This window comes from Haliaeetus albicilla, chromosome 7, assembly GCF_947461875.1.
Source record: "Haliaeetus albicilla chromosome 7, bHalAlb1.1, whole genome shotgun sequence".
NCBI classification, from domain to species: domain Eukaryota; kingdom Metazoa; phylum Chordata; class Aves; order Accipitriformes; family Accipitridae; genus Haliaeetus; species Haliaeetus albicilla.
Window position 1 is genome coordinate 34,031,855 of NC_091489.1, and position 22,346 is coordinate 34,054,200.

Consider the following 22,346-nt stretch of genomic DNA (forward strand, 5'->3'; position numbering starts at 1 on the left):
ACATGATTTTGTCAAAACTTAGAAATTACAGATCAACATGCTAAAATCAGAACTATTTGCCTGCTCTTACATTGTGAATTTAAACTTGGAGATAGTGTGTGGTGGAATATAGTTGAAAAGAAGTGGGAGCTGCAGACAGTGGTATCAGGGCCAAGGTAGGGTTCCCATGGTAGGAGCTGCAGGAGGGGAGCATGTCACTTTGGCTGCTCCCAGTGTGTGCACACCTCCCTTCTGGATATTTAGGAAGATCCTGCTTTTCCTTGCCATTGTTTTTCTTTTGCTTTGAGAGATGGAAGAGTTTTGTCTTCTAAAGACAGCACAGGGTGATGTGAAGACTTAAAAAAACTTTCTTTGTGCCTCTGCTCGTTAAGGGGGCTTATCCAGAAGCAGTTTATGAAACAAAGAATTTTGCGCTGTTGTCAAAGCTTGCTCCCCCCTTCAGAAAGCCTTTATCCCTGCAAATCTTGCAGTTGTAATATGTCCCCTCATAATAAGCACGTGGTTTGGGAAAGGCACTTCCCCACTAAATAAGCTCCTGGCAGTGCTGTTCACTTGCTTGGATTTTGATTTGGATTCAGAGGTTTTCACCGTCTGGATTTATCTGCATATTATTCCACCCAAACCTGCCAATCTTAATGGGATTAATAAAGGTTAAATTTTGGAAAGCTTAGCTCTTTCCAGTTACCCCCCTCCAAACCAAGATAGCATCTGAAATAAGTGAGTGAGACAGGTAATGCAACAACACTTGGTGTCCCTGAGTTGAGACAATTCAACTTTTTTATCACCTGCCTGCAAGAGTATCTACCCTTCTCACAGTCCTGTGTATAAACAACCATTTATCTAAACATATGCAAACAGATTATTAAAAAAAACCCAAACCTGCAATTTAAATCCAGCATACTGTGTTTAAAAGGATGGTACAAATCCTGAATAAAGGAAAATGTAAAATGAAAAGAAAAATGCAAAAGTGAATGTTGATGTTCTATACATACCTGTTTCTTATTTTTAATTACTGATTAGACAGTTAGATATACATTTTCATGAATCCAAGGTATCCAGTGTCTTTTAGCCTTTTCCAAACATGCTGTTCTGTTTTAGATTGTTTTGTTGGATGGTTTTATCAGAATTCATCTGTATGGAGAGAGAGAAAGAGACAGAGGGTTGGCTTTCTGCATGTGATTTAATACTGGTTTTGTGATTTATAGTTTATAGCTTGCTTCAACAAAAAAAAAAAGAAAAAACCCAAAACAAAAAACCCCAGGCAGTATGTTGTCTTTAATTTTTTAAGAATTAAATCCAGAATAGAATTTATTGGGTACAGTGCAGTTCTTTTGCTACTATTAAATGAGACGGGCCCTTAATTTGTAAGCACAGTTTCAGAGTTGGTATTGCCCTCCTGACCTTATCTTTGGTGTTTAGTGATCAATTCCCCCCCAACTTTTTTTTAAGGGTTCAGGAGAAGCTGTCAAACTGAGAAACACCTTCTGTTTTTTTTAACCCACTCTTGTTCAGATCAAAAGCTAAAACTATTAGAATGGGGAGTTGAGAGAAAAAAAATATTATTTTCCTTTTTCCATTTTGTGGAAAGAGAATTTAGCAGTGTGAAGCTGCCTTCTGAATGATTAGTCATAGAACTTTCATTATTTGCCCCACTGAAACAGTATTAGTCAGTTTCCCCATTTGTTTGTGTCGGTTTTTCTGCAGATCAAAATGCAAGAAGGAAACAATGTTAGAAATAGGAAAATATGATACTGAAAACCAAAAACATTGAGATGACAGAGGCACAGTATAATATGCATAGCTACTTTGAACTCTTTTTATTTTCTATATGCAAGGTTTCAGATTTAAACTTGTTTGTGCAGGGGGGTTACTCATTGTTCTTTATGAATGAGTTCCTTGTTTTATGCATATTTTCACTTCTTATAAAGCCTGTGAATAAGAAAGCTCATTTTGGTCATCCATGTCAGACTTGTTCTTTGGTTGTAGCAGTCCTCATGTCACGGGAGATGGCATGCTAGTGTGACATAACAGACTATGACTGGAATCAGTCAGAGGATGGCAATCTCTTTACGTGGCAACTTTTGAGGGTTCTTGAAATTCATACTAGTTTATTGAGACGTTTTGCTTGCATGGTTTTCCTTGTAATGAGCCAAAGCATTTTAGTTTGGGTTTCTTTTGTTAAACATTCAGACAATGGCAGAACTTGGATTGAAACCTGAACTACTTGATACAGGAGAGTGTGGGAACTTCTTTACTTGGGACACATAAGCATTCGTGGACAGGCATATGTATTGCACTAGTTTGGTGTATGGGAGGCTGGTTCAAGAGTGTGCTCTGATTACAAAAAAAAATTTCCCATTCAAAATTAAGTTGTCTCAGGCTGGGCACTTGAACCTCTGGGTTTTATTCCCAGTTGCATCAGGCTATATACAGTTTTGTTTCTATGCTTATACCTGAAGGTATGACTGCAGCAATAGGCTCTCCAAGTCTACGTTTAAGCTGGCCATCTTGGATACTGAAACTCTTGTAGGTGCAGCAGCACGCGTTTCATACTGTTGCCGTAAAACAAGCTTAAGCCTGTAAATTTATTTTCACAAGACTCCAATGAAGGTTAAATGTGTTGTGCTGTGCAATACTGGAGCTTTTTGTCCATTGCTTTAGAATGATTACAGGTAACATAGTTGTTTTTTACAGGAAGATACAACAAATATTCAAGGAATTTACCTCAGACTCCTTGGATTATTGATGGGGAGCGGAAGCTGGAATCTTCAGTGGAAGAACTGATTTCAGGGCATCTAATGGCAGAATTCAAAGCAGATAGTAAGTATCAAGTAGATCTTTTACCATATATATTTTTCATCATTACTAGAATATTTTTTCTTAATAGCTACTCAATACAAGAGTGTAATGGAAAAAAACCTGTTTCTTTATCCCTGTCTTATCCTTCCAAGTCAAAGCTTGTAAACTTTTTTAGCTATGATCTGTGAGTAATTAGATGACTGTTTTGTTTTATGCAGTGTCTTTTATCGTACTAAAATATCTTCTCAGTTGATCTGATTATGCAAATATTATGGTTTTATGTGGTAGTATTTTTGCCTAGCCATACTTCTTAACGGTTGGTAATGCATAAAATGACTTGTAACGAGAAGGTTTTTGCCATCAGCGTTCCATAATATCTGCCTAGCCTCTGACGCCTTCATGTTTCTTACCTTGATTAACTTATTTTCTTCAGTGCATAAAGTTCCACAAGCTAAATGCTTATCCATGGATTATCCAGATGAAATAATCACTGCCCATCATTTGTCATCTACTAGACGTGGAATTAGAGACAAAGCAAGCCCAAGGAAAAATTGCATTAAATATTAGTTTGGACAAAACAGCTACTTTCCCCTCCTCTCCTTCCTCCTCCCAGTGGATATGTTGGTCTGAACACTAGGAAAATCCTCAAACCATGTCTTTAGGCCAGGTACTATGTAACAGCTGATTTCAGCTTGCAGAATTACCACAGGTGGCTACCAAAAGTGCATGTGCAGTAATGTTGAGAAGAGATATAAACAAATAGAAAGACCATTGCCAGTAGGTCAAGGGAGGTGATCCTTGCCTTTTACTCAGCACTGGGGAGACATATCTGGAGTACTGGGTCCAGTTCTGGGCTCCCTAGTACAAGAAATATGTGGACATACTGAAGCAAGTCCAGCAAAGGGCTGTGAGGATGATTAAGGGTCTTGGAGCATTCCCAAGTAAGAAAATTCTGGTAGTGTGACCAACATACACCTTCATGACCATGGAGGAATTTTCTCACACTTATGTGGTTGCCATAATATGACCAGAGAAATGAGAGATAATAAAAACTGAGGAAATCTTTATGCACTCTGTATGTTCCCTGTGGAGGAAAAAATTTTGAAACCATCAGTTTTTCCGAGACCCTTTGGAATAGAGCTGCAAAGTTACCTGTAGTGCAGGCTTTGGTCCCCCATTCCTCCTTCAGGCAAAGCTTAAAGGTGGGAGGGGTATGATGAAGGAAACTAAATACCCAACAGTATATTTTTGTAGCTTGAACAGTGAAAAAAACCAAATACACAGAGGTTACTTTTCAGTTTGGACATGAATTTTCTTCCTCTTTTGTCTAGATGTGTGTGACTAGCAGAAATTTCTCTGATATCTTTGGAAACCATTGGGTGTGTTTAGGATAAAATATTGTGTTTTGGAGGAAGACAGCTCACTTCTTTGCTTTTATTCATAAACTTAAACTATCTGGATAAGAAATGAACAAAACTAATTAGTAAGTGGAATTCCTTCAGGATGGTACTGCTTTTTTTTTTTGGACGTTTTCAGGGTTATAGCAGTGTCAATCAGGCCAACAAGTGCTCCTCAAGAAACTTGTGAATCTGATGCAATAAACAATAACTATCCCAGATTTATTCAAATACAGTGCAGGCTTCATTTTATGAAGATAGCTCTTTGAAGCAGATTTGCAAGCAAGTTTAGAAAGAAAATATTTCACCTTTTAAAAGCTGTAGAGAGTATTAAACATGTAAAATAAAATCTCACCTGCCTTGTTCAAATCTGTTGTAGGCTTTAATTTTTCTTCCTCTGGAAGAGAAGATGTGGATGTGAGAACACTAGGCAATGGTAAGGCTTGGAACATCCCTTGTGAAACACAGAAACAAAAAAAATGGTTAACCAAAGCTACCCTAATAGATCTTGCTGAATGCTAAGTGCACAAGTGTGTAACTAGGCATGCTTCAAAATTTTATCTCAGAAACATTTTAGAATTTATGTATTTATTCCCAAAGACCGAACATTTTCATAAAACCAACTGAAAGAGGAGCCCTTTTTCAGTGTCCTTGGGTGCACAGGTGCATGGAAAAACATAGCTTGTTAGGAGTATTTTATTTTATTCACTTCCTATTTTTAAGCCATTTATGTCAGACTGATTCCTATATTGTCTTCTGTTGGGTCCTTCTACTTTGCCTCACTGTCACTGGGGAGCAGGGAAGCCTTATTTTCTTTTTGAATTTGGGCCCTTCATAAAGGTCAGTTGCTTTCCAATATGCTGAAGCTACTATAGCCAAAGGAGGAGGGGAAAGAAAAAGTAAAAATTAACAATGATGTGTTTCAGTTGCCGCCTGATTTGTAGCGTAGTTCTTGGCATTGCTTATACTGGGGATCATCCCTGGCCCTGAGCACAGAAAGTGCAGCTATTGCAACAGATGTTTAGCTGAGGGAGCGGGATTTAACATCATCTTGCACCTGGGCATTGCTGTAGGTGACAGAAAATAAGCTAATTAACTTTTTTCCTTATTTTATTTTTTAATTAGCACAGACTTGTACAAGATGTCTTCTGGGAAGTTGTAATTTGCACTTATTGCTGATACTGGGGTTTAGTAGCCAAAAAAAGTCCCTTGTTTCTTTCCTTCCATCTGATGCTACATCTCTAAACCCGCAAGTCCTATCCCTGTTTGCATAACAGCAGACAATCTTCACACCTTCCAACCTTACTGCATAAATTCAAATGTTAATTTAGAACAACATGTTTTTATGTTTTATGACTGTGCATGTTGCCAGGAAGGCCCTTTGCAATTGAGCTTGTGAATCCTCGTAGAATACATTTTACTGCTGAGGAAATGAAGGGACTTCAGCAGGTAAATCATTTGCACCTCATGGAACTCATAAAACATGTGTTTCTTCTCTAACTGAGCAGTTTTACTAACTGATTCTTTCTTAAATATCACAGACAATTAATAACTCCTCAGACAAAATACAGGTTCGAGATTTACAGCTTGTCACCAGGTCAGTATTTATCATCTCTGGCAAGGGATTTCAAAGTGATGCTTTGGGAGTTTTGCAAGCATTCTTGCTCACAGCATTACATAATTATGCTTTTGTTATGTGAGTAATTAATTTCTTTTGTTTAGAGAGGCAATTGGTCGTATGAAGGAAGGTGAAGAGGAAAAGACAAAGACCTATAGTGCCTTAATATGGATAGATAAAGCAATACAGAAAGAAGATATTGCATTTCTAGATGATATCAAGGTATCTGTAGCTCTTTTTGCTAATTTGTATAGTACCTGTACTGGTGCCGTAGGGGAGAGTTTATATACATGCAGCCATGGACATATCTCTTTCTCTGTGGTTGGTTTTTTTTTTGATGAGGGTTCTTCTTGCTATAGGGACTTTCATACCTCCCTTCCCCCTTTTCACCCTTCCTTACTTCCTCACTGTCATGCTAGCAGTATAGCTGGCTGTTAGCCAAGGCAGCAAATTCTTGGTTGTAACGTCAACCTTCCAGTAGACCAAATAATAAAAAGTAGTGAATGGGAGAGGAGGAAATCTGGCACCCGCACCCCTTTATTTACTTTAGCTGGTGTTTTGTCTAAGTGAAAGGAGTGGAGAAGGTCTTCTGTTCTGCAAGCTCTAAAGCCATTCTTCCACAGCTGCAGCAATTAGGATTTTGAAATGTCTGTGAAAAATAATGCAAAGGGCCTTACAAAGTGCTCAATGTAAGAAGCACGCTGTGTTAATGAGAACTTTCTCCAAATGTTGGTCAAGGAGATACTGCTGATGGAGAAGTGTGTTCAGTTTTTGTTGTGTTGTACTATTTCCTATGGGCCTCGGCCAGAAAACGATTCTCAGAGCGAGTGCTTGAGCCATTACAGTTCAGGGAGATAACTGTTGCGAAGCTTTTTTTTTAGCATACCCACTCCCTGAAAAGTTGCCTTGCAAACTGCTGCATCTCATTTGGGAAAGGGCGTGGGGAATGAACTTTTAAAAAGACTGTTAAAAGATCTAATCTCATTTTGGTTTTTTTTCCCTCACTTTTATTTCTAGGGGGTTGGCTGTAGTTTAGACAAAGCATTTTGTGGGTGGGATTTTTTTTTTTCTTGTTTTTGATTGCCCTGAGGCTTTTAGTGAGCCTCTCAATCCTGGAGTCATTCCAGCAAAGGACTATGGAGAATTCAAGGTTATTCCTCTGTATTTGTGATTCCATTAGTTTGTGTTGATATGAGGCCTTTTCATTTAGCCTTTAAGGTGGCTGTCCTTTTTTCCTTTGATAAACATGGAAAAAATTAGTCTTGCCTCAAGAAGATTACTCAGCTACCATAATACAATATAAAAAAGATGTGATTGGTTAACAATACATATGACTCTTACAATATGTGCAGTATGTTGCACATTTCCTTCCTCATTTATTTTGTTATCTCTTGTAACAGGAATTAAAACTTGACCAGAAGACACCTCTCCGGGTTCTTCACAGAAGGCCTCTAGCTGTAAGATGTCGGATTATTCACACCATGAAATCTGAGTACATAGACGAGCATCATTTTCGCCTGCATCTGAAGACCCAAGCGGGAACGTATCCTTAGATGCCATTACACAATGCATTTATGAAACACCTTGCTGATTAGAGTAATTCGGGTAATGGGAAGTTCCCTGCTTTTATTGCTGGGGTGTTTCTAAATCCCTGCTCTTCAGCAGTCATATGTTGCTGTATATTGTTTGCTTTTATGTCAGAATTTTACATTCAGGCTTTCATTCAAAAATGCTACGTGTGTGTGTGTGTATTTTTGTGATGACTACTCTGATAGTTTTAAAGTATGTGATAGCTATAAAAATGTACTCGTTAAAGATACACTTAAGCCTTTTCTAATTTAACTGAAAACTTTTCACCTTGGAAAATAAGTTTTTCCATGATATTTAATGCACTGCAATGCATACTGTAGATGGCTGCTACTTACAAGTTAACAGTTTTGTCATAAAGTTACCACTCACTTTGGAATAAAACAGGAAATACAGGTCAACAGTACATTTTTTGGCATTGGAGTCAGAAGCCAAAAATTAAGAAGTCTTTTAAAGACGGATATAGGCTTAACAGGATGTTCAGTGCAAAATGGCTTAAGAGTAGAAAAAGACACTATTTTTGCTTTGAGATTTTTTACCATACTCTTTTCTTTTCCTTTTGATGACTTTGCAGTAAAACACACATTTCCTTAGCGAGTATTTCTAGCTACATTAAAGAATTTGTGCATGGAGACTTTGGAAGAACAAAGCCCAATATTGGCTCTCTACTGAACAGAACTGCCGACATTCTGGAGTTGGATGTAGAAGTAAGTTGTTTGCTATTTATCTTGCCTGGAAATTAGTAACGTAGTTGCATTTGTGAGATCCTTTCAGTGGAATTGCTCTAACTGAATCAACATTCCTTAACACAGCTAATAGAAAAATTGATGTTAATGCAAAAATAGTGGTTTGTACCATGCTGGCACATGTGACAGGCTTCCTCTGCTGAATTCATGTTGGGGAGGGATGGGAGGACATGCCATGAATTGATGACACTTATTATTAGCACCCAGTGGAACAGAGCTTAGCAATGTTACATGTACCACATCACTTATTTTCAAAACTGGGTTGGATGAAAAATCGGGAGAGATTTGACTTCCTCTTTCAATGCTGGTTCAAACATAGCAAGAAATTGTATCTGTTCACTTGCTGGAGTCAGATGAAAAAACAAAATTTGTTTTGGTTAAAAGAATGTATGTAGAGATATGGATTTAATATTTAACCTAGTGGTTTGGCAAGGTTTCTTTAAAACATGGGGTTTAATTTCAAGTAGCCAATGATTAGCATGCTTGTCCTCATGTATTTCTGGAAAGCTGCCCACGTGTTGTTACATTTTGCAGAACAGCCTCGCAGTTTTTTGCGTTATCTTTTGTAGGATAATACAGAAAGACAGCTGCAGAGGGCACTTCAGTTACTTCTGAAAACAGGAACACCTGACTTGGGGCTCAGGCTGATAAGCATCACTCTTACGGATAGGTGTCACTAGTTATTGGACATAACTATGAAAGATGCCATGGGACTTGAAAATGATTAGTCATCTTGCTAATAATGCATTTAAGCTCAGCCTAAGAGCCTAATCCTTTGATAAAGTTGTAGATTAGGCAAGGAGTAGGTATGATTAATGTAGGCAGTCTTGAAGCCAAGGCGTTTAACGTGCTGTGTGGCAATCCCTGTGTTGTGATTGCAAATGGTGATACTACGGTAGCGTAGGGTGTGCTGCTTTTGGAAGAGGGTGAACAACAAGTTTACGCCCAAAGGGAATCAGAGATGGCCTCAGGGAGGCTGGGGAAGAAAGACGTAATCCAAGTTGTAATTACGACATTTGCTTCTGATAAAGTGCCAGGCACATTCTGTCCCTTTTGACTAACAGTCAGGATTACTGTTAATGATGTTGCCTAGATAATTCATGTGCATAATGCTTGACAGCTTATTCTTTTAGTCTAGTTTTCCTTACTCAGGAGGCAGATTTAGGGACAGGTGATGGTTTTCTACTCGATCCTTGCCTGCACTGCCCAATACCTGAATATTTCTGTGGCATCAAGCAACAGGTTATTTGTTTTCACATCGTAACAGCCCATGTGTAGGATGGGTAGAAGATGGAGATGGTTCACGTTTCTAATTAACAGTTCTGGACTCTGTAAATACAACCCAACATCACATGATGCTGGGAAGTAGTAGTACAAGGAGTTGTGATTCTGCTTTATGAAGAAAGCCCAGCTCCCAGAAAGCTCTCTCCAGATACACATGGAGCCACCAGAACAAGGTGGCTGTTTCATGTCACTGTCCCCTGCTTGTCTTGTCCTCATCTCTCATTTTAGTGTCCTTTATTTACTGTTCCTTTTCACTATTAGCCTATAGCTGACAAGCAGAGAGTTCTGATACCAAGTCTCTTTATATATCTGTAAAATACCCTGCTGATTTTGCCTTCCCCCCCACCCCCTCCTGCTCTTCTGGTCTCTTCTAGTCTGTTGATGTTGACTGGCCTCCAACCCTGGATAATTAACTTTTCAAGCTGGGACGAGGAAGAAGCAGCAACTCTGTCAGCAGCTGGTCACTGAACACTGTACAGTATTACAGCTTGGTTGCAAACTATTTCTGTTGAACATTTGGATCATGTTGATCTGCCAAAGGATGCTGTCACTTTAAATCAACTTTAAACACTCTGGAACAGGTAGTGTTCATTCAATCTCTAGCCTTATGTTAATTTCTTCTGTGCATGAAAAGATTTTGGTAAGCTAGTGTATTGATACAAAGTCTTTTTTAAAAAACAATTAAGAAAAAGATAAATGGTGTAACATGTACAAATGGTGTACTGAGCAAGTGCATCAAATATGCCTTCTGCAGTAGTTTTAAAATGTTTTAATTAAAAATAACCCTCCCTCAAGCCAGGTTTTTTTAACTCTCTTTATATTGAATGCTGCAGCTTTCATGTCTGGATGCAGGTAGCACTGAATTACCTGAAACCCAGTCCTAACTTTTTTTCTGAGCATTATTCATGCAGGAATACTTCCCAAAAGTCAGGGAGACTCTGAAACCAGTAGGATAGTGCCTGGAACGAGGCAGCACTCCACTCTCTGCTGACTGCTTTTTGGTCAGTGTCAGTTTTAGAGATGGGCAAATTTATCTCCCAGACAAAGTACTTCTCAAAGGGAAAAACAGCGTTCAGAGGAAAACTTTGCACTTAAAACCAAGTTTTTCTCATTTAAAAACATCAGCAATGCTTCCTAGAAACAACAGTTGAGGTACTTGAGGCCTCAACAGCTCTCTGGCCTGGTTACAGTCCTCTTCAGGCATAGGACTTCCCCAGTTGAGTCACCATATATAAAAAGATCGGGAACTCCTGGCAGTGATGCATGATGGAACTCTAAAGAAAAATAGGAATACCAAGAACCTCAAAGTGCAGGCAAATATAAAAACGTACCGAAGAATCTTGGTATAGAGAGAGACCAAGACAGAGATAAAGAGCTTTGGTTTAGTAGCATAATACATTTTTTTCTAGTGCCTAGCCTTGGATGGATGCCTGGAAGAATTGAACATTGCCTAGAAACTTGCCTGGAATAGGGAAGACTAGAGTTTTTCTCTGTGCTTATGTGATTTTTAAATCTTTCATACAAAGCACCACCTACATCTTCAGGAAAAGCCACTTCTATGCCTGTATCATGTTAATCCATTAGGAAGATGCTTGTGCTTACCTGAAGTACAGAAGAGTGTTAAACTATCAACAAGAAATTATGGTTTGGAATTGAAGGGCTCCTCATTAATTAACATTTGATAAGTAAAGAGGGTAATATTTGCTGAGACAAACCACTGTCTGGGGACAGACAGGATTACTGGGATGTCTTACCTTCAATTCAGTGGTGCCAGGACCTCGTAATAGGACAGCTGTATGATAACTTCAGCTGAAGGTTCAAAAAGGCATTAATAAATACATTTTCAAGGAGGTCTTAGAAACTGATGTTGGAAAAATAGTCTAAATATTATACACTCCGCCTGTGCTGGGCTGTCAAAACTTGTGTCTCATCATTTGTTTTCCTAATCCACTGTAGCATAAGTATGGTAGTAGTTCAGAAGCTCCTGTTTTTCTAACACAAAAATAATAGGAACATGAGTCAGACAGCACTATTTTTTTGTTTTTCATTTAAAGCTGTTATGAGCAACAGATTCCAGGAGTAGTTGTCTCAGATAGATAATAAGCTGTACCCAGAAAGGAAGTATTGTGAATGACGGAAAACATAAGAAACTGAATTCAGAAAACAAACAAAAGAGAATATCAGTCTCATATCTATGTGATTTCTTGAAACTCAAAGTGAGCTAAAATATGATTTATAAATTCCATAAACTACAGGGGAAAAAAATGTAAACAAGACTGCACTATGGGCACAACAGACATGAGAAGAGCTGTTCCAAGGGGGAAACAGAGCTCACAAGGCAGAAGCCGAAAGGGCTCCTGCTCCTGCTGTAGTGCAAGGACACTCGAGGCACTGCCATCCGCAGCTCTTTCTGCACTGTGCTGTACGTTAGCATGGTGACAGTGGAGAACATGTTAAAAATCAAAGTGCAGATAAACAAGGCTATAAAGATTACACTAAATGTGTGGAGTCTAATCTCTTCTCCATGCAGTGTAGAGAGGTCTGCCAAAAATTCCCAAATAGCTCATTTTTATGATAAATGTGAAGTACCCAAATGAGGGGGAAAAAAAGCTGATGATGCAAGTATCTCTACAGTTCTTTACACAGTTATTGTTCAGTGATCATGTGAAAATATGAAAATGAGAGATGTAATCTGTTTTTTTTGAACTTTGTTTAAAGTCTGCAATTTCTAATACAAAGTAAACACTTTGAACTATCATAATCTGTGATGAATATTGCAGCAATAATATTAACGTACTTTGGCCTTCATCTTATTTTTAAAAGGAAAATACCTACTTGTGAGTACTCAGATAGGATATTTTGTGAGAATTAAGATTTAATCTTGTTCATTAGGCATGTGTGAAAGAGGGAGGCATTTTCTAGCACATTATGTGAAAAATACTAAAAAATGAGGCCCAGTGTTCTTAGCACCATCCTTCTCTGCACTGGAAGGACTCAAAACAAAGCCGTTGTGTTTCTCCAAACAATTGGTCACCTATAATGCCCTCCCCTGCCCTGCCGCTACATTTTTTGCATCAGCTTAGCTGACCCTGGAGAAAGCTGTACCAGTAGCACAGCTCTAGCTGAGCATGAAAGCATCTGTCCGCTCTGCCTAACAGGTCAACTGCTCTGCCACAAAAAATTGCTGCGTGCAGATGAACCCTTACTGCACACATTGCGTTAGGTTTTGTAGTAGCCAACAGTAACGGTGAACAGAAAATACTCTAAAAAGCCCCAAGATAAGCAACCCATAACCTACCTTCTCCCATTTCTCTGGCTTTCCTGTGGTGAGGGATGTCATGAATCTGAGAGGGTTGCAGAAGCTGAGTACTTGGTATAACCAGTTTTTTAATTACCAAACCAACTTGTTTACAAAGGAAAACAGAACTTTGAAAATATTTAATTATACAGTAAAAACAAATTGTACTATAAAGAGCTTTCTATGAAGTAAAATGTTTACATTTAATATACTTAAAATTGAGAACTTCAAAAAAAAAAAAAAGAAAATAAACAACACATTTCAAGCTTTCTTTGTATTTCTTTGGTCTTTCTATTACTTAAGACTGCAGAGGAGCTATGCAAAAGTGAGGAAAAACTGCTTTAAATGTGGCAAGTCAATTCCTTGCATTGTATACCTGGAGCCAGGGGAAGCAGTTTTCCAAACTTCATATATTCTACACATTGTCTAAGGAGTGTATTCTGTCAAACCTGTGTAATTGGTGTAATGCATTACAGCAGCAGCACCTTATTGCTTTGAATGCAATGAATTACTGCAGTTAAGGAGTCATTCCTTTCCTATAAACCACGGTGGCTTTTTGGAGTTCCTTTTTGCTTCGTGTACAACTATATGTCTGAAGTGGCTTTTTTGATTTGGGGTTGTGTTTTTTGTTTTTTATTTATCAGCGTGCTTTTTTTATTGCTTCTTTCCATGGTGCAGTTTTATGTTACCGAACAGTAACAATTACAATCCTAAGCCTTATCTGCCATACAAAACAGCTGTATAACTTAAGAAATACTCATATATTTCTTGCTGTGTTGCTTCTTAAAAAATAATAATAATAATAAAATAGCAAAGCCCTATAATGCAGAGTAGAGTGTCTTACCTAGCCAGTTACATCCACGCGAGTTGTCACTGAACATCTCGCAACTCAGGCTAAGAATGAAGACTGGGAATCAGGTGGAAGGGAGGAAGTTCTGGTTTCTGATACAGAGTATAGAGGAGTGTTTTTAATTAGTACTGACTGAAATGGCCTTAAGTCGTTAATAGAGTGCATCTAGATGAGGCTGCACTAAGACTGCCTCTGGCTTTGCCCCAGAGCTTTCTTGTGAGGGGGTGGTGGGGAGACAGGATCTGAGCCGCCTTTTAAGCAGTCACTTGCATAGCAGGAAACTGCCAGGATACCTGAGGAAAGAATAGGTAGGTGCTCCGGCTCAACATATTTCTGCAGTTCAAAATAACATACATGTCACAGCTACACACACACACACACACACACACACACACACACAAAAACTTCCAGAGAAATAACAGTGTGCTCCATTCCTAAAGCAACAGGGGTTTGTCGTTTAAAATAGTGCACTTTGGATGAAGTGCAGAGAAGTCCTTACTTTCTGTTCATTCTTTTGTGCAGTGATTCATTTACAACAGAGCTGGACTATTTAAAAACTCAAACCTTCCGGTCTTTTAAAATATATCTAACAATGACATAGTCATTAAAAAAATTTGAGTAAATTTGCCTTCAAAGCAAATGGAGTGTGGTGAAAATGTGAAAAATCAATGCATGATCTGCTTTAGGATAAGAGTTATTTTATGCGTAAGAGGGTAAGAAACCTAAACCTTTCAAGTAAGTTGAGTAAAACTTTAACATTGTTAGGTGAGTCTGAACTAGAGTGCCCACGTGCAGGTTTTTTTCCTAATTTCTGTCCTATCAAAATTTAAATTTAATTTCCATTGCAAAACCGGTTATTTTTCAAACGATTTTAACCCTGTGAAGTATTTGACATTTTAACTCTTGTGAAGATGCCAGCTTTTACAGTCCCCAAAGGTAAGAAAGATTTAAGTGTTAACAGTTCCCTTTTCCAACAGCGTAAAAATATGCATACAAAGTACTTTTAGGGTACAGAATCCCAAACCCTACTCCCACCTCTCTTCTTTACGGGCACCAGTCTTTGGGCTGTAATAGATAACCTCAAGTTATATCATGAAACCTGCGTAGTAACATTCTGAAAGAGAAAGCAGGGATTCCAGAAGGGTAAGTTACTCCTCTTCACGCAGCTAGCCATCTGAAAAGGTCTACGTACCTGCTTCCAGCCCGACACTGCTGGCTCAATGGTTATAGCTTTGTAATATGTTATCAAATTGGAAAGACTGATAAAGCTCATCAGTGTGGACACCGTCGGTGTCATAGTACTGGTTATCTGCAATGCTATTCTGATGGTTTGGGATCGGGTTGGTGGATAGTCTCGATTCGCTTAAAACTTCTTGGTCTATAAAACTGTAAACTGCTGGATCAGCTAAGTTAGACTGTGAATTAAAAGGCGTACTGCCCGGGGCTGCTACAGGCGGGCAAGCTGGAGGCACCTGATGGAGCTGCTGCCTGTGATTGCTTGCATTTAACACTGGGTTATACTTTTCAAAGTTTACACTAGTGCAGTTCATGTCGTCGGTCTCCATGTTGACGATGCTGGCTGTGGAGATGCTGGCGGGGTGAGCCTGGTGCACGATGCTGTTACTAGAAACACTCTGCATGTCTGCAGTTGACACCACCACTGCTCCCATCCCATTTGTGCTGCCGAAATTCCGGTAGAAGCCTGAATCCTTCTCATCAGGCCAGTTCAGGGAGTTGTCATGGAAAGCTGGGAGAGAGCTGCTGCCCTGAGCAGCAGCCTGAGGCACATCTGCTGCAAAGCTGTTCTGTGGGTGCGCGTTAAGCAGGCTGCCGGCTGAAGAGGGGGTGCCGTACAGCTGCTGCCAGCACGAGGAGAGCGTGTCTTGCTTCCCTGGCCCCACCTGCGCAGGCGGATGGGGAATCTGGTTGCAGACAGGGTAGATCTGACTAGTGTTGGCCAGGGTTCCTAGCCCCGGCATCATCATTGCAGATGAAAACATGTTTGGTTCTATGGAAAGGAAAGACGTAACTGCATTTTAATGCCATTTTTTGTATTTTTTAAAATCAGAAACGGTAAAAAGCAAAGCAAAACCAGTGCTATCTTAGTGAGATTATATGTGCATTTGCACTTTCACACTTGCTTAACTGCTCTCCAGGGTGGACCCCAGATTTCTGGACAGCAGCAAGACAGCTATCCAACGCACCCCTCTATGGCAAATGCTGAAGGTGACAGCTACATTTAAGTAAAGAACTGATGGTTTTAGTTTGTATAGTCAAAAGTACCAGTATCTTACAGGAAGAAACCTTCAAGAGAATATTAGAATTTCAAGCAAAGAGGAGGGAAGAAGGAAGGCCAGCAACTGAGTGGATGTTTGAAGGGCTGCGTATCTGAACACAGAGAAGATCAGTAGTTATCTAACTTAAGGCTGAAAGCTAGCAATGCTTCAAGGTGAAGAAGGTGTAGCCCCCCTCTGTGCAAAGGGGAAGTTGCAGCAGGGCTGAGGCTTTGAGAAGAATCTGGAGGAGGGAAAGTAAGGGACAGGTACTACTGCTGCCTTGGGAACTTCAGTGCCCCCCTGAAAAAGCTCCAGCCCTTCCCCACAGCAGTCGGACACCATTTCAAACCACTGTTGGACTGCAAGCAAAAACCTACCTTTCTTGATGAGCTTCCCTTCAGGAGTGACAGTGGGGAACGGAGCTACTTTGGGCCTCTCTGTCGCATTTGACCCTGCGATGGAAGAAAGCATGAGCCTACACTACATGTTTGCTTTTATATAAAATAGCTCCATCCAAATGTAAGTTCACTCCAACAAGAGAAAGACAAATATTTTCCTTACCACAGTCCTGTATGAGCTTTTGCCAAGCCAACGTTGACCTTTGCCTTTTTGCTTTGTTGCCATATGGATCTACAGAGAAAGGAGTGGAAGGGAAAAGCGTTACGTTTCTCTTTGATATAATTAGTAAAGGAACTTTCTAAAACTTACAGTAGTGGCACCTAATTGTAGTCAAGATATATTTAAAGAAAAATACTTAAGACATGATTGCACTAACAAACCAAGACAGTGTTATTAACTGTGATTTCTTGGTATTTTCATTGAAAGAGGGACCAAACTGACCATTTTTACTTTTAAAAACCAAAGATCTACTTTGTAGAAGTAGTGTTTTAGAATTTTTACTAATTAAGCTACTGTTTATTATTAACACGAGTTCTGCACTGATAGTGGCTTTTCAGAAACTCGGGTAATTGGAACCATACCCTTTTCATCTGGTAGGTATCTGAAATCCATAGGTTCACTGACTTCCTGGTCTGAAGGTCTTCGCAGCTGCATCTTCACCGTGACGGGCTCAGTGATGTCTTTGAGAAACGGTGGCGTTCTGAACACAATTGCAACTTGACGGTGAACGTCAGCTTGTGAGAAGGAACCTTTGGCCTCCCAGTTGTCCAAGACAAATCTGACTTCTATATCATCTAATCCATTAGAAACAGAAGATGCTTGTTAAGCTGAAGAAGAAAACTGCAAACTTGCAGCAGAAGGAAGGGAGAAGAGGAACAAAGAAAGGAGTCTGACTCAGAATTCAGATGAAAAGTAAATGGCTCAACTTTAAAGGCACTGAGTATCTTTCAGAGGTGCTGAGAGCCCTTGAACCTGAAAGCTGTTCTGCCCAGCTATAAAACCGGACCACTTACACGGCAGTGTGGTGAAGGGCTTCAGTTCCCCAGCTAGAAAGTGGTAGTGTCAGCCATTTGGAACAAAAGCAGGGGAAGGAAAAAAAAAAAACAAACCAAAAATAAAACCCCAAAAACCTAGTCAAGATTACCTTTCTGAACTTTGTCACACAGTAGAAATATTTCATCTCCTCCTTTTACACTTCCACAGTTCTTGTTCACACGACAAATTCTTAATTCTGCTGTGTTGGGAGCTCCTGGAAACAAACGGGCAAATTTGATGAAAGAATTACTGTAACTTTGTCGCTATTGAAGGTGAGGTGCTGGGAGTTAAGGCATATGAAGGGAAGGCAACAGCTGGAGGAGTGTGACACCCCAAAATCCACACAAAACAAGTTGCTCTATACAGGAAATTCAGAAGCAGGGCTTGATGTTCCATGATCCTACAGCTCTCAGCCGCTCATCTCCAGTGCAGCTGTGCCACTCACTCCCTAACTATTCTAGAGCAGTCTCAAAATACTTCCCCGAATGACGTGATTGTGCTCAGCCCTGCTGCCCTTCAAGCTGTAGAATTCAAAGCAGTTCTCTGAGTGACTGATTAGCCGTTACAGTCATACTTCTCTGGAAAAAGCTGGGCTAGCAAGTTAAGAAAATTCCCCTCTCTGAGTATCTGGTTATAGTTTTATTCAGAGACATACTTGGCCATCAAGCCTCTCCTCTGGTACCCTCTCTAGGTGTTTGAGAACAGGTCTAGGAGCCTAACTTTTATAGCAGGTTTCATCCAAAACCACTCAAATTTCAACTCCAGACTGTGGCTGTACACGGACAAGTGCTCATGATAGTTGTGGATGGAGAGCTACCCCATGCACAGTCTCTGGTAGCGTTGTATGTCACGGTAAATTAACCACCACCCAACTTTGCATGCCACATCCAAACAGCCTGATGGCGAAGGGGGACTCATGCGGGATGGAGACAAGCAGTGCCTGACGGTGTCTGGCCCCGTTCAGTAGCAGCAGCTTTCCAGCAGGGTAAATATGGACAGGAGACTAGTGCAAGAAAGAACAGCCTCCTCGGAGCTTCCTGGGCTATGTTACAGTTTCTTTAAAAGGGCACTAATGTCACAATATAGTAATTCAGAGGTAACAAAGAACTAACAAAAAAAAAAAAAGCCAGAATGGAAGAACTCTCTCTAGAATTTCAAGTTCACCCCCTGTGCCTATATGCTGTGTTGATACTTTTAAGTAAGCCCATACCAATTTTATGACCCTGTCTTCACTTAACATACAAAGTAACTGATGATCATTTCTCTGCTACTGGCTGTGACCATATTCATAGTTTACTGCCCTTTCTTCCACCCCTCCAGTCAACAGAACAAAACTAGGCCATGCCATGAAGTTTTCGTCTTGTTACGTCAAGACATAAGACGCCAAGACATCAACTCCAAACGTATTCACCTGGGAGGATCCGGCTGGTGCTGCTTTGCGACCCAGAAACCGATCCTCCTACCACCACAGCAACATGAGGCACCACCATGGGCTCCCTGTTCCAGGCACAGCGATGAAATACAAAGTCGAAGCTCATGGCGTCACCCTCAAAAAAAAAAAAATCTACTTCGGACTCTCAGTTTGAGTCAATTCTTGCCTGATCTTTCATGGTACTCTACAGGTATGCTGTAGCACAACACAGACTACACTTAAAACAGAGCTCTTGGTAACCTCAGACCAGATCCTAATTACGTAGTTACTATCTGCAGCTATTACTATTATTATTAGGAGAAGTGGGTGCTACAGCCTCATTTACTACATGACACATGCCACTTCATTTGCTGAATGAATCAGAAACTGTGAAGGGAGGGGAAACAAAACAAACCCAGAAATGGCACAGGATCATATGATTGACAGCGTCATTGTGCGTTTTTCACAGTAAGGGTAAATTGAGAATTGCAAGAAGCAGCCTAATTTTACCTTTGTTTCACTTCTGTATGCTTGAATACCACTTGATGTCCTTTTAACAGGTTTTTGGGAAGGTCTCCTAGGCTGGAGGTTGTCGTCTTTTATTTTAAGGGGAGTTTAGACAGGAGGATAAAGGAAAGAAACACAAATGCACGCAGATGTGGATGCACCACTCTCTGCTGTCAGCCCCGGTGCCGGGCAGGAACACAGAGTTCAGCGCCAGCCTCAGAGAGAGATATTCTGTGGCCTCTGTCACGCCATGCCACTTCCCATCTCTCTTCCCCTGTGCACGCCCTTGCCTCCCCATCGCCGTGACTCCTGCCCAATTCCTGTTCCTTGCTCCCCAAAAGCACGTCCCTGGTAACAAATCCCTAGAAAAACGAGTTTCTCCCCAAAACCCACATCATTTGAACAAGGGCAGAACAACATGTCCTCCCTAACCTCATTTCTCAGAATCGGTAAGCTGCTTTATCTGACTTTTCCCAAGAGTTTTCAGCGTGGTAAGATACGCAGTTTGGGAAATTTCTGCTCAAAACCAGTTAACATTAACGTTATAAGCAACTGAAAATAGAAGCTGCCTGTAATACTGAATTCTATAAATTTGCAGTCTCTGCTAATGTGATTGCCTCCATATTATGTTCATATTATTCTTATGTATCTCTACTATCCAAAGCAGGTGGAGACTACAAGGTATTAGAAAGTGAAGAAAATACTACATTTAAAGTATGCAAGCTGATTCTCAGAAAAGCTCTGAACACCTTTTTGCTCCTGGTCTAAACAGATCTGCGAAAGCTTGAACTCTAACTACCTACAAGCCCATTGTACCATACAATTTTATATTTCATCTAAAGTTATAACCTGACCTTACCCAGTTCTGTATAACAGAGCAGGTTTAAAAAGGCTAACATTTTAAAAAGAAATTCAGATCTGAAACTGCTGTTCCAGACAAGAGCAGCATAATTTTTATGATTTGTGGTTGCAGTTATGCGCTTTTATTTACACCGCTGCTACGTTACACGGAGGATTTTAGATACCTATAGTGTATCAGCAGCTGCCCACATACACCCACACTAAAAAACCAAGCTTCCCCCACCACACAGCCATCTGTCATTTCAGCAGCTTAGCAAAGACTGACGTCAATCAACGTAGACGAGTAATCATGATTTGGCACATTTGTAAATGGCATCTGAGACATCGCTGCAAATCTTGTACATCAATTTTATCTCAACCCTAATTACTTTAGTACTACAAGGGTTCTCAATAACACAATGCACACAGTTCCAACTTCTAGATAATTCTAGAAGAGACTCTAAAAATACCAAAACCACCTGGGTTCATGTTAAACATTTTCATAATGGCAATGCCCACATCAACACAATTTTAACATCGACTTGATAAAACGCAGACCTTATTTTATTCAGCAGTTTCTGCTAAAATAGTGTCCCTTGACCTTAAATAGTTAGCATGGAAGTACTTTCACTGCAGAAATAAAAGCCACTGCCAAAAAGCTTCCAGTTACTAGAAGCTCTTCTGCTATTCTTCTCCAGGAGTAAGGTCCAGCACATGTTGAGGGCTAAAATCCTCAACTGCAGTGACCTGCCAAAGCCACACAGAAGTCCAGGTTTGTGGAAAGAAGAAGGGGTGTTTCACGTACGTCTGCACCCTCCCAGAGCATGATCAGACATTCTCCCGCTACCTACCCATACACTGAAAGTAGCAACCAACCGGGATACAAAAGGGATACATAAAAGCATTAAGACAGTTTCCCACTGGGATAAATCTCCCTCTCGAGTCCTGTTCCAGAGCTCTCACAAGGCAAAGGCAAGACTCCTCACAGGTACAAACAGGCTTTACAGGACATCCCTGGAAAACAGATCAGTCTTACAACAGCCATCCATCTCGCTACTATTTAATCGCTTGGCACATCAGGAGCAGGCCTTTCCTTGCAGTCATTACTGTGATATGTGAACAAGGGCTGAGAAAGCATCCATGCGCGAGCCCGTGGGTGCAACAGACAATTCTTACTCTGGTGGGCCAACACTTCACCCTGGGATCATGTTCCAAGCATTTGCTCACTGACTTGCCATGTGTTAGACATGCATCTAGCAGTCCCAAGCCACAGAAGTGACCCAGAAGACTGGCGCAGACCTCAGAAACTGGCCTGGCATTTTTCTTCCCAAGCAAAAGAGAAAAGGAAAAAAAAATACACACATTTGACTGGGTTGGTACTTACTGTTGTCATAGATCGGGTTGGAAATCAAAGGAGGAAGAGCTAACGTGTAGTTGCCATGTTCGTCGGGAAGGAAAGCTTGGAAGCAGAGGCGGACGACGTTGAGATCATACTCATCGATGTTGTGCAGCTGTTCTTCAGGCACTGAACAGCAGAAGGAAAGAGAAGACTAAGGATTAGTCATCAAAATCAGCAGTAATTCTTTAACAAACTGGGGATGAACGTCCACCGGTAGAAGAGATGGTGTTGCCAAGGCAGACGAAATGTGCCCGTAGTCCCTGCTAGCTTTACAGGGACTGCATGAATAATTCCTTGTACACGACAAATGATACAGAAGCCTTGCAATGCTTTCCCTTCATCAAATAAGGCTAAACTGTCCTAATTCTCCAGTTGCTTCTTGTGTCTGGTTTCCTCAGCTTGCCTTCCAGACCAGTTTCATGTATCTGTAGTTTAAAAGTCACTCCTTGGATGTGTATCTCTTTTTTGCACATGATAAAAATCTATAAAATGAATGCCGCTGCTGAAGAGAAATACTTCAGTACAGAGAAGTCCTAGGACCTAGCTGAAGATTTTTCTGCAACAGTGAGAGACTTCTCCTACGCGGTATTATCATTATTTTCCTCTAGAAACCGAGACAGAAAAATAATCAGAAGGCAGTTCTTTGGCAAGAATGAAGCCGAAACAACACAAACCATCAACATCTGTGTCACTTCTGTACCTTTAAGAATAGTGATTAGTGGTGTCATTACGATATAACTTTGTGATACAACAAGCAAACCCTTGCTGGAAAGGGTCTGATTCCTTACATATTCCTCCCAGTGTAAAACATGGTAATGCATAACTCAAGCTCAGCATTTCAGTTTTGTTCACTCTTTCAGTTGCTTTAATTTCAAGACATAGGACCTGGGATGTCATTAC

The 22,346-nt window shown here is 40.3% G+C and overlaps 2 protein-coding genes and 1 long non-coding RNA gene across 6 annotated transcripts in view; 1 reads left to right on the top strand and 2 right to left on the bottom strand.

Moving 5' to 3' along the window:
* The window catches only part of PUS10 (pseudouridine synthase 10), a 36,030-nt gene extending 23,031 nt beyond the window's left edge, over nucleotides 1-12,999 (top strand). For all 4 annotated transcript variants that reach the window (XM_069787642.1, XM_069787644.1, XM_069787643.1 and 1 more), the window contains 8 exons: nucleotides 2,695-2,820; nucleotides 4,576-4,632; nucleotides 5,569-5,645; nucleotides 5,738-5,793; nucleotides 5,919-6,036; nucleotides 7,215-7,357; nucleotides 8,009-8,108; nucleotides 9,806-12,999. In XM_069787642.1, coding sequence (XP_069643743.1) covers nucleotides 2,695-2,820; nucleotides 4,576-4,632; nucleotides 5,569-5,645; nucleotides 5,738-5,793; nucleotides 5,919-6,036; nucleotides 7,215-7,357; nucleotides 8,009-8,108; nucleotides 9,806-9,844 — 716 coding nt within the window. In that variant the 3' untranslated portion in view covers nucleotides 9,845-12,999. The remainder of the gene's footprint in view (nucleotides 1-2,694; nucleotides 2,821-4,575; nucleotides 4,633-5,568; nucleotides 5,646-5,737; nucleotides 5,794-5,918; nucleotides 6,037-7,214; nucleotides 7,358-8,008; nucleotides 8,109-9,805) is intronic.
* On the bottom strand, nucleotides 995-3,416 carry LOC138686131 (uncharacterized). The gene is made up of 3 exons (XR_011325484.1): nucleotides 3,210-3,416; nucleotides 2,725-2,795; nucleotides 995-1,131 (listed from the first exon to the last, which is right to left on the bottom strand). It is a non-coding gene; the product is annotated as an uncharacterized lncRNA (long non-coding RNA).
* Nucleotides 12,799-22,346, bottom strand: part of REL (REL proto-oncogene, NF-kB subunit) — a 33,976-nt gene continuing 24,428 nt past the window's right edge. The window contains exons 5-10 of the mRNA XM_069787641.1: nucleotides 21,432-21,572; nucleotides 17,399-17,503; nucleotides 16,836-17,048; nucleotides 16,417-16,485; nucleotides 16,233-16,307; nucleotides 12,799-15,587 (exon numbers count right to left, since the gene is read on the bottom strand). Of these exons, the coding sequence (XP_069643742.1) occupies nucleotides 14,797-15,587; nucleotides 16,233-16,307; nucleotides 16,417-16,485; nucleotides 16,836-17,048; nucleotides 17,399-17,503; nucleotides 21,432-21,572 (1,394 nt within the window). The 3' untranslated portion in view covers nucleotides 12,799-14,796. The remainder of the gene's footprint in view (nucleotides 15,588-16,232; nucleotides 16,308-16,416; nucleotides 16,486-16,835; nucleotides 17,049-17,398; nucleotides 17,504-21,431; nucleotides 21,573-22,346) is intronic.